This window comes from Hippocampus comes, unplaced genomic scaffold (genome assembly GCF_001891065.2).
Source record: "Hippocampus comes isolate QL1 unplaced genomic scaffold, H_comes_QL1_v1.1 scaffold594, whole genome shotgun sequence".
In the NCBI taxonomy this organism is placed as follows: Eukaryota; Metazoa; Chordata; class Actinopteri; order Syngnathiformes; family Syngnathidae; genus Hippocampus; species Hippocampus comes.
In genome coordinates, this window is record NW_017804883.1 from 107,885 (window position 1) to 119,053 (window position 11,169).

At 43.1% G+C, this 11,169-nt stretch overlaps 1 protein-coding gene across 2 annotated transcripts; it reads left to right on the top strand.

Moving 5' to 3' along the window:
* The first annotated feature begins 103 nt into the window (after positions 1-103).
* Positions 104-5,474, top strand: yy1b (YY1 transcription factor b). 2 transcript variants are annotated; one of them, XM_019882353.1, is made up of 5 exons: positions 104-937; positions 2,800-2,962; positions 3,072-3,132; positions 3,369-3,527; positions 4,388-5,474. In XM_019882353.1, exons 1-5 carry the CDS (start codon positions 358-360, stop codon positions 4,568-4,570), a joined length of 1,146 nt encoding a protein of 381 aa, XP_019737912.1. In that variant the 5' UTR covers positions 104-357; the 3' UTR covers positions 4,571-5,474. The 2 variants fall into 2 exon arrangements, with proteins under 2 accessions (XP_019737912.1, XP_019737919.1); XM_019882360.1 differs by having other exon boundaries at positions 108-937; positions 2,812-2,962.
* Positions 5,475-11,169: the final 5,695 nt, after the last annotated feature.

Sequence of the window (11,169 nt, forward strand, 5' to 3'; positions counted from 1 at the left end):
TCGGGCAACGTCTGTCTGGCTATTCAAGTCTCGTGATGTTTCCCATGTATGCATATGAATAAATACGATTTTTAAGAATCATGCCATCGCATTTTAGATTTTTTTTGGGGGGGGGGGACTTCCGCATCGCTATCCAGGTCTCGCGATATTTCCTTACGTAGTCGCAAAGCGGTGACGAGATCTGGTGCGGGACGGAAGAGTGGCGAGAGTTGGAGCCGAAGAAGAAGCAGCGAGGTCGGCCTGAGCGAGAACCGGAGCTGGGGGGGCGTGTGAGAGGTAACGCGGCGGGTCCCGAAAGCCCGGAATTTGGTACATAAACGCGGCGTGAATGAGACAGGCAAGCTGGAGGACTTCGACATGGCATCCGGAGAAACTCTGTACATCGGGTCGGACGGCACGGAAATGCCGGCCGAGATTGTGGAGCTCCACGAGATAGAAGTGGAGACCATCCCGGTGGAAACCATCGAGACCACGGTGGTCGGAGGCGAGGACGACGACGAAGACAACGACGATGTACAGCCCATGATCGCGCTCCAGCCGCTGGACGACGAACCGGGGTCCCTCCACCACCACCAGTACCACCACCACCACCATCCAGAGGTTATCCTAGTCCAGACACGCGAGGAGGTAGTCGGCGGGGATGATTCTGACCTGCATACGGATGACGGCGGCGGGGGCTTCGAGGACCAGATTCTCATCCCGGTGCCAGCCCCCGGGGTGGAGGACGAGTACATCGAACAGACGTTAGTGACTGTCGCCGGGAAGAGCTCCTTGGGTCGGGTGAAACGAGGAGGCGGCAGCGGTGGCTCGGGCGGGAAGAAAGCGGGGAAAAAGAGCTATTTGAGCGGCGTGGAGACAGGAGCGAGGAAATGGGAACAGAAGCAAGTGCAGATAAAAACTCTGGAGGGGGAATTCTCCGTGACGATGTGGGCGTCGGGTAAGTCTTGTTTGTTAGCCCCGCCACGGCTGTCACATCTCGGCTACACGAGGCCTTCTTTGCCAGGGCGTTGTCCTGCTGCTGCACCCGACTAGTTCCTGGAGTGTTCCGTCCCGTCGCAAAGTGGCGAGCGAAGCCGCACATGACTTTTGGTTCGACGCGGAAACTTCGACCAAATGTTTTTGTTTTGACGGGAAGCCATGTTTTAAGTGTTACTGGGCGCCGCCATATTCCCCGAGTCCAGAGAAGTATGGCGGCGGCCCCCGAAAAAAATGGCGACTGTGGCGGGCCCAAACATTGTCATGCCTATGGTCCCGTGGTACCCCACCGAACCGGACTAAATATCACATTCTGCCCGGATTTGGGTTAACAAAAACTCTTAACTCCTCGCCGCGCAAATGTTAGCACGACGTAAGTTGACTTAATCGCCTTTTTGGGCCATTCTGGGGCAAAATATTTTTCGTTAGCTAATGGCTAACTTCAAAGCGCGGTTAGCAGTTTGCTGCTTCGAAGGAAGTAGCAGGCCTCGAATAGCCAAGCCTTGTGTAGCGTCAGCAATGCGTTCCACACGTAGTTATTTTCTTAAAGTCTGTTTATTGCTTTGGTAGTTACGTAGAGGCCAAAACATGTCTTTTATGCATAAGGATAGGTTTAAGAGCACTAAACTGTTTATTTTTAGACATCCACTGCAGTGTTTCCAAACTCTTAGTAAGCCAATGCTCACCCCATTCATATTACAAAATGTTACTAAAAGTATGAAAAGCCCGCTGAACTGATATACTTGCAGGAAGCTATTCTGTGTATGAATGAAGTGAAATTGGATTTGAGAAATTTGTTCTTTCACGTTCAGGGATAGGAATTGATACAAATTGAGCAATTCCAACTAAATTAGCAACACTTGGTTATCTATTTGCTTATCAATTCTCGTTGGGTGATGGAATGAGGAAATACAAATGATCATACTATGTCGTTGTTGTCGTTAAAATCATTTTAAGTCATGATATATTAAAAACACTTCATAGTGCATAGTGTTCTGATGAATGTAGAAACACAATTTTATATCTCAATATAGATACAATTGAGTAATTCCTGATGAAAATAAATTGGAGACAGTCACCCTAAAGGACAGGAAACAGCTGGTAGTGATGGAAATGAGAGCGACAGCCAAGGTTAGATGTTTTGGGGAAAAAGTTAAGAGAGAGAAGTTTAGATGGTAGAAGGGTGATGTGGATGAAACTGCCAGAAAAGGATCAAGGCCAAGACCAGAGAGGTTGATATCAGTGTTACAGTTGAGGAATGCAGAAGATAAACTGCGGTGGATAAGGATGGGAATCTGTGGCGACCCCTAATGGGACAAGCCATGAGGAAAGGAAGAAGATCATGTTTTTCCTTTCAATCACATGAAATTATTGCAACATTTCTCAGAACCTTTCTCCATTTATTAATAAAACTATTTTGAAAAACAAATAGCCAAAAGATGAATAAATATACATTCAATGGGAAAATGCCATTCGGTTGGATGAAGCATGGGTTGATGGGTCCGAGGCACAAGGATGACAGGTAAAGTAACTGTTGGTGTATCCCAGTGTACATTAGATGTTTTGATATCGCTGTGCACTGTTTCCCCACTTTGACAACATGAAAGCTTTGTAGTTGTAGCAATCAGCCCCGCTCTCATCTTTCTGTGTGAAAATTTCCCAAACTTTTAATGCCTATCCAAATCTATTTGGGAGGCTTTACATTTAAAAAAAAAAAAACAAAAAAAATCTTAAGTGATGTTGTTCAATGCAGCCGTTTCCCACAGACTTGCCTGCAGGCACATGCCATTGTGTGTTCGGTTCAGTTCTGTAATGTATTTCTAGACAACCATAAAGACATTGACCACGAGTCGGTCGTGGAGGAGCAAATTGTGGGTGACAACTCCCCGCCCGACTACTCGGAGTACATGACTGGCAAGAAGCTCCCCCCGGGCGGCATCCCAGGCATTGACCTCTCAGACCCCAAGCAACTGGCCGAGTTTGCCAGGTAGAAACCTCTTGGACAAGTTGTTATTAATAATGAAAATCCTCTCCCCCAAAGTACTGTTATTCAGTTCCATCATCTGCTAAATGTAGTGTTTTTTTGGCCCAAACAGGATGAAACCCAGGAAAATCAAAGAGGACGACGCTCCCAGGACGATAGCGTGCCCTCATAAAGTAAGTTCAATTTCATCCCTGCTGACCTCCAGAGGCGGTGCCTAACAGCACGGAATATTCCTGTTTGATTATCCAATACCACGGTTCTTTGTGGCTCAAATAATAAAAAAAAAAAAAAAAGATGTATTTATTTATAGTGGGTGGTCGCTTAATTGATTTTTAAAGAATTTTTCTCTCAATCTCGCGCTCTCTTTTTATGTGTGTGTGCGTGCACCCGCGCTTGTTTCCCTCACCAGGGCTGCACAAAGATGTTCAGGGACAACTCCGCCATGAGGAAGCACCTGCACACCCATGGCCCCCGCGTCCACGTCTGCGCTGAGTGCGGCAAAGCCTTCGTGGAGAGCTCCAAGCTCAAGCGACACCAGCTCGTCCACACGGGGGAGAAGCCCTTCCAAGTGAGCCTTTAAAGATCTGAAAATGACGTACTATTATCAGGCTCGAGATACACTTGAAGCCGGCAAATTAGTACCTATCAGGCTGCGTGATAAAATGTGTGAGGTAAAGTGATTTAATGGAACCATTAGACAAGGGTTAACAGGTTTTCAGCATTTACATATTGTGTCTCTCGCTGTTTGGGCAGAATATGTACTTGTCATGTCCAATATTTAAAAAGATTCAGGGTACACCCTACTGCACTGCAAAATTGTAGTCAATTGACCGCAGTCATTTTAAGTATAAAATGTTTTCCGACAAAGGAATTCATTATTTTTTTCTTGAACCCTTGACCTAGCCACACACTTCCTATTAGAGAAATGGGAAATGTAAACTCAACAAAGCTCGGTTGAGAAAACAATTCTTTCGCCTTGGATTCAAACCAGTGGATAGCTGTGTTCGAGGCTTTTTCATCGTGTGCAAAGAAAAGAATTTAGCTGCGTAAAACTTGCATGAAAATGCTCGAGTCCCATGCCAAGTCGTCCAAGCACATAACCTCGATGAGTGCAAAGCAACGAACTCCCTCCATCGCCGACATTTTTGAATCTGCCCATTGTCTGCGGTGTGGTGATGTCGCGTAAGTAGCCTCTTCAATATGCTGCATTCTTACATCCTGCACATGTTCCACATTTCCACATTGGAGAAATAAATTAATGCAAATTCGGATTTTATTTTTTTGCCAATATGGCTGTGATTTTTCCTTTTTTTTTTTTTTTTTGATGGGAGGGCGAGGTCTTACACTGTTCTTAAATGTGTTAAATTTAACTTGAAGTGACCTGTAGGAACCCTGCTTATGTGTGTGTGTGTGTCTTTTGTGTCCCAGTGCACCTTCGAAGGCTGCGGCAAGCGCTTCTCGCTGGACTTCAACCTCCGCACCCACGTGCGCATCCACACGGGCGACCGTCCGTACGTGTGCCCCTTTGACGGCTGCAATAAGAAGTTTGCGCAGTCCACCAACCTCAAGTCGCACATCCTCACACACGCCAAAGCCAAGAACAACCAATGAGACGCCTCACTCCCCCATCTGCTCCTCAATACGCCGTGAACACCCCCCCCCCCCAACAAAACAAAAAACACTGAACACTCGTTTTTTTTTCCTGCCCCACCGCGCCATTGGCATTTCGAATGGGATAGACGGAGCCCGCTCCCTCTGCAGAAGACTTGTTTTTGCCAGAGTGGTTTTCATATAGTCACATGGCTTTTATTTGCCATTCCGGTGTGCATATTGTACACCAACAAACATGTTACACCCTTCTAGTCGGCACAAGAAAACAATAATCACCTATACTCTTCATAGACGTTTGGACAAGAAGGTGTGATTCTTTTGTTTATCAAAACATTTACTGGTTTTTCCTGTTCACGACCAGTGAGCGGCGAGTTCAGTGCGAGTGTCACTTCCTTTTTGTTTCAAATGTGTTGTACAGACTTGAGAAAAATTACTCCTCTCTTTTTGTCTCCATGTTGTTGTATATCAACTGGCCACAATAAAAGAAAAAAACACTCATCCCTGTTGGAATAGTAACACGACTGATGCAATGGCTGTCGCTCTTAATACGCCTTTCACATTTAAATTTGATGTTTTTTTTTTCTTTCATATTTCAGGCATCTGGCAGCAAAACAGTTCATCAGATGTGCGTGTGTGTGTTTTTTATCATTGTACGATTTTGATTTCGAAGACGGTTTGCAACAAATGGTAAGATGCCTCTTTGCTGTATTTGCTTGAACTAATGTTTGAGGTTGCCTTTCCTCGTGTGACCCTTTGCTGTTGTGGTTTCCAATATTTTGGTGAGCTTATTTGCATAAATAAGTGGGTCAAACTGATCTCGCCGCAGTAATAAATACTTTGTTAGAGGAAGTCATTTTCATTATATTCATGTAATTTCCACTTTACAGTAAAGCAGGAAAAGTGATTCACTTGAATGGTATTTACTTATTTCAACGTGCGTTCATTAAATATCTTGTGATTTGTTTTTAATTGATAGGAAAATTTAGGGATACTAATGTAATAGATTTTAAAAATATATACATATAATTTATTAATAGTTATCAATTTTTGTTTATATCCTTTAGAAAATTGAAGGATATTTGTAAGTATTGATTTTTTATTTTATTTTTATTTTTTGCTGATTTTTTGGATTTTGTAACCTTTTAATAGGGAATTTGCTAGAAAATGGAAGGACATTATTTTTAAATTAAAGAAATGTAGAATATGGAAGGAAAATGGTCAGTGATATGCTTTTATAATTTTCTATTTTATTTCTTTACTAGAACAGAGACTGGGACTCTTTCCAAGTTAACTGCGCTGACGGCACCCCCCATTTCCTAATTCAAGCCGTTTTACACCCAGATGCTGCCCTCTGCTGGTCACAGGTGTCATCACACTGGGAGCTCTCCAAGGTGCTGTTTTACTGTCGCATTTGTGTCGTGTGAGTCAAATGCAAATCTTTTTAAGTGTCTTTTCATGCATGAATTGTTAGCACATTACATAGACTCATGCACACACATTGGTAGGCAAATCCAGAAATAAGTTATGTCACGTATCGAACAAAGACTCGCTGGCATCTAAAAAGATTACTAATGACATTGACACACACCACTGATGAGGGTTTGTTGCAGTGGACATACCGTGAAATCCAGTGTCGGTGTGTTTCGTGTGACTAATGGTGCCTATAAACAGGTAGTTAAAAAAATAGATTAAATATCTACTCGTAACAATTTCTACTCATTTGTCTGTTCATTAGCTCTTAATTGTAAATCGAAAATGGCGAAATCTGGTCGAAAACCGTGACATCAAATATCACTACTACAGAATCATTTTAAGTAGACTTTTTTTGGCCACAAAAGTCTCAAGAAGGACCATATAAAAATGCTAATGTACTTAATTGATCGTGTTGCTGATCTGTGACATATCCAAGACTAATTGACCACCAAAGCCCTTCACTGCACTAATTTTGGACAATAATTCACTCTTTGTGGCATTTTTGGAATAGGCATTCAGTACAAAAAAAATAACTAAAAACAATACTGGCAATTAAAGGCTTAATATTTTAAAACTAATTTAATGTTTGGTAGTTTTAAGCAGTTTCGCAGTTTTGTCTGTATTTACTGCCGGAAGAATTGAATCATGGAATGTGACTCAAATTTTTTTTACATTTTATCATGAATGTAAGTTTTTAGAAAGTGAAATATTCTAGAGTACAACAAATAAAAAGGAAATTTGATTTAAAAGCCATGATTGCCCGGCCCAAGTCATTTCCACTGTACTTGAAGTATTAAGATGTTTCATTGAAGCAGAATTGTTGTTTTATTGGCGTGACAAGGGCAGAGTAAATGTTCTACTTGTAATGCAGCTGCAGTCTGTCAAGGCTCCAGCAGCTGCTCTCTTTCACACGCTTATTTCATTACAGCTCATCTCCCCCCCACCCCGACTTTAATCCCGTTGCTATGTGTTTACCTGCGCTGTATTTAGTTTTCGGGAGCCGTCACAGGCGCCGAGCAAGCGCAGGATTTTCTTTCTTTTCATTAGTCTGACTCCCAGAAACAAGGACGCAGAGCACCTTCGCATGTGAAGGCAGGATTTTCTACTACAGCGCTTGTGTTGGATTTCATTAAACATTGCAGAGAGGGTGCATAAAGTGGCAGCAGTTTGATAAATAGATGAATTCCCCTTGTTATACTAATGTGATTCAAAATGAGAAGGATCAAACTTTAGAAATAGGGGCGACCACACTGGTCATATCCTTTTAAAAATATGTATTTTACCCCGCATCGTAACAAGACCAAATTGAGTTAAATTACCCCCCCACACACACACACTTTCAGTTTTATTGTATGCTTTGCTATATATATGAAATCTGCGCGCACACACACACACACACAGCTCTAATGATCCTCATCATTTGCAGGATAGCAGCCCTCAAGGACCGGAGACCTGTGATTTAAGCATTGACAGCGGTGTACCTAATGAAGTGTCTTTCTTCATGTGTCCATAGGGCCTAACTCGGTGAGATGTGCGCCTCACTTCTCTCTCTCAGGTCAGTTCTCACAACCTCAACCTGTTCTTATTCAAGGGTTGTTTTTTTTTTTTTTTTGTTTTGTTTAAAAAAAAATAAATCTTTTAGCGGCGGGGAGCACAGCCAGGGATGCTATTTCCATGCAGAAACATGTTGCCAAGGTAACAGGCAAGGCAGCGTGTGTGTGCGTGTGTGTGTGTGTGGGTGCGTGTGTGTGTGTGTGTGTGTGTGTGTGTGTGTGTGTGTGTGTGTGCTCGCCACAGACAGGTTCTGCGGGCATACGCTGTCGCTTGTTACACATCTGATTGCTGCCTCTGAGTAGTTGAAATTTCAAGGCCGATGTTTTTTTCCTCCCTCAGTCACACAACTTGTAATGCATCCGCCGTCGTCTCTGACACACTTCCCTTCCTTTCTGTCTTGTTTGCGCTCATTTGCAGTCGGCATCTCGTCCCTGCCTCTCGATTTGTTTCGCCGTGCCATAATTAAAGTCTCGGAATGAGCTCTGGTGATTTGTAATCCCACAGTGTGACCACTCGCGTTGTGGAGCTTTGACACTGTCTTGTTTTTACAATAATAACCATCCCCAAATCGCTAATTGGGTCATGCGACGAGTGAACTGTCTCTGTCACCAGACACACACACACACACACACACACATGCGCGCCTGATAACGTCCTACAAAGAGTGAAATCGTGAAAAATCAGGCTGCTGTTGCCGCTCTTGAGCACTGTGGCGTTTCCTCTCAGTGCGCTGGAATCACACCCTGCTCAACTGTCACCTGTCAATCAAATACAATTCCGTCTAGCTTCTTTCTGATGCCTACACATCCCAACGTGTTAGAGCCGTGAAAATATACAGGTATCTGCTTAAAGATTCACAAATATGTCCCACCAAGTCTGACCTGCTCTCTCACCAGCTAACCGGCTTCCAAAGTTCAAGTCAATTGAAAAATGTCCTATTTTTAATTACTTTGCAAAAGAAGACATCATGTAATTCAAAAACGGGTAAGGCTGTTCGGAAAGCAACAGAATTCAAATGGGTTGGTTCAGTTTCGTCTTCCTGTGTGAACAATCGTGTCTATTTACTCAGGGGATTACAGTTCGCACTGTGTAAATCCTAGAGGGGTTTTGACAATTAGTCTTGCACACCAAAAGTCATCCATCACCATTTGCTATCTCGTTCTTGTCTGATCTGATTGCTGAAACAGAATTTGTTGTACATGATACATGTCACTAGATTATGTAGGCCTACCAAATACGTTTTTTTTTTTTCGAACACAACTCCTATTGTGTAACTATGTGCATTCCAGTGATTAGATGATGAGGATGATGGCTTTATCAAGGTGATTTTATCCCACTGTCCATCGATATATACCGCGCATCTGATTCTGTTTTCCTATCTCTCCCGTCCAGGCCAAAGGCGTCAATCCTGCGTTGACCTTTACGCGGATGAGAAGGTGAGCTGTTGCATTTCTAATTCTCCTCCAGCCGAGTTTTGCAATTTAGTCCATATCCGAAGTGCAAATACGGCCGCCATATGATCTAAAGCACGAGACTCACCATTCACAAAATCGCGAGTCACAACTGATATTTTTTTTACGCACGTTCAACAGAGCTGCAGAGCGTACTACTTACTTTTTTGTATATTTTTTTTCATTATGAGATCGTTTTGAATTGAATTGTTTTCTAGGACTTTTTTTTTTGCATTGAATGACAAATACTTTCCTAATAATTTTGTTTTAAATTAGCCTCTTAATTACTTAATTTTGATTAAGTTCAAGTACAGTGCACCCTTCCATACTCATGGTTTGGCACAGGCAGAGTCACATAATAGCTGTTTGTTAAATGTATTTTTTTTTTTTTTGTACGTTGTCAACGTTTTTGAAATATGCATTTTTTTGGGGGGGGAGGTGGGCTTTATTCCCACTTTTCAACCGTTATTTGTGGAAAACACATTGAATAGAATATTCCATATGTATTGTCGTGTCTGTATACATGTATGTGCCTTTAAGAGGCGGGGCCTGGTTGGGTATGGCATTTGAGTCTGCTTGTGATTTTCTGGGCGTGAGCTGCGGCCAACTGCAGCTCCTGTGTGAATGTGCTCATTTTGTTTGTGTCGCCTGGTTCTTGTCAGAACGTCCGCCCCAAAGACAGAATTTGTGCCACGTTTGAAAGTAATTCTCGTTCATCTTCCGGTTCACTCCCAGCCTATACGAGATGACGGCTGATCAAGCGGTAGCACTAAGGGCTGCTTCCGAGGCGTGTTGGCATGTTAGCCTCGCACGCCCCAATTAGTGTGACAGCCGCATTTAGCGTGACATTCGACAAGCATGCTTAGATGAGATCAACGGCGGCAATAAGTAAGATTATCACGCAAAAAAAAAAAAAAAAAAAAAACATACTGGATTGGTAATCCTATATGATCCGGATGACGGTATACCCCCCGGCGGATCTGTCGATTGCTACTTCCTCGCTATGCTGTGATTTAGCATTTGGAAGTGAATCATGACCCCCTTCCAAACACCCCTTGGCAACTTTCCGTCATCTATTACAAGGATTCTCCAACTCAAGCAATTTTTCCAAGCGGTCGCTCATAATCCTAGTGCCAAATTAACATAATTACTAAATATGATTTAAAAGATGAAGATAAACTTAAAGTTTAACAAGGCAAGAAATAATAAATAAAACAGCATTATTTTTGTCATATTATGCTTTTTATTCCGGGCGAGGCACCTTTATTGTCAAAATAATTTGGACTATATACTGTACTCAAAAACTATTTGATTGAAAAATCTCTGGTTGCAACACCACCGCCAGGACGCTTGGTTCCGTTACTGTAATGCAGATGAACCAATTGAGTCGTTGCTGAGTAAACAAGACAGTCGTCTTGTGAATTGACCATTTCAATTTCCTCTCCCGTTCCTCTCGCAGCCCAGACGGCTGTTTTCCTCGAAACAGGAGTCACATTCACTATTAATGAGCGAGGATGTTCATCCTGGAACCATTTACTCTTCTCAATAATGGATACTCCATCATAATTGGCCATGCATATTTTTTTTTGCACTGCCACCTCCACCTTGGTGAGGAGGCGGAGTGGGGGGCGTTGTTTTGGTGCCCACCGGGTGCTCTTGGTTGCATTCTCCCAGGAATGGAGAACCCTTAATAAGAGCGCCTGCTGCAGGAAGATAATGAAACGGCAGCCAGCCAACAGTGCTAAAAGGCGCTTTAGAATTAAGTATTTCTATTACGTGGAGGATTCAAATCACCTCTCCGGTTTGTTCTAATAGCTCCGCCGATGTGTTTAAAAACAAAGACGCTGGCGCCGATTGGAGCCATCAGCGCTGTCTGCGATCGTGGTGGTGGCTCGTGTGGCCCCCATCAAGAGACTCATGCCATTAACTTAAAAGTGGCACAAAGAAAATGACAAGTCTATGTCGGCAGAAATTGAATTTAATTGGCGCAACAGTGGCGGTGGGAACGTACTGTCTGATTCAAATTGGACAGTCGGGGATGAGGGTGTTGGATGCGGAAACACTAGAAATACCAGAATACCAACCTTGTTCTAAACCTACTCCGAACGTTACCATTAAAGC

Excerpts from the sequence above, each read along its gene's own strand:
- yy1b (XM_019882353.1), top strand. The coding sequence starts at position 358 with ATGGCATCCGGAGAAACTCTGTACATCGGGTCGGACGGCACGGAAATG. Across the intron at positions 938-2,799 it reads CGTGACGATGTGGGCGTCGG|ACAACCATAAAGACATTGAC; the intron begins GTAAGTCTTGTT and ends ATGTATTTCTAG. Across the intron at positions 3,528-4,387 it reads CGGGGGAGAAGCCCTTCCAA|TGCACCTTCGAAGGCTGCGG; the intron begins GTGAGCCTTTAA and ends TTTGTGTCCCAG.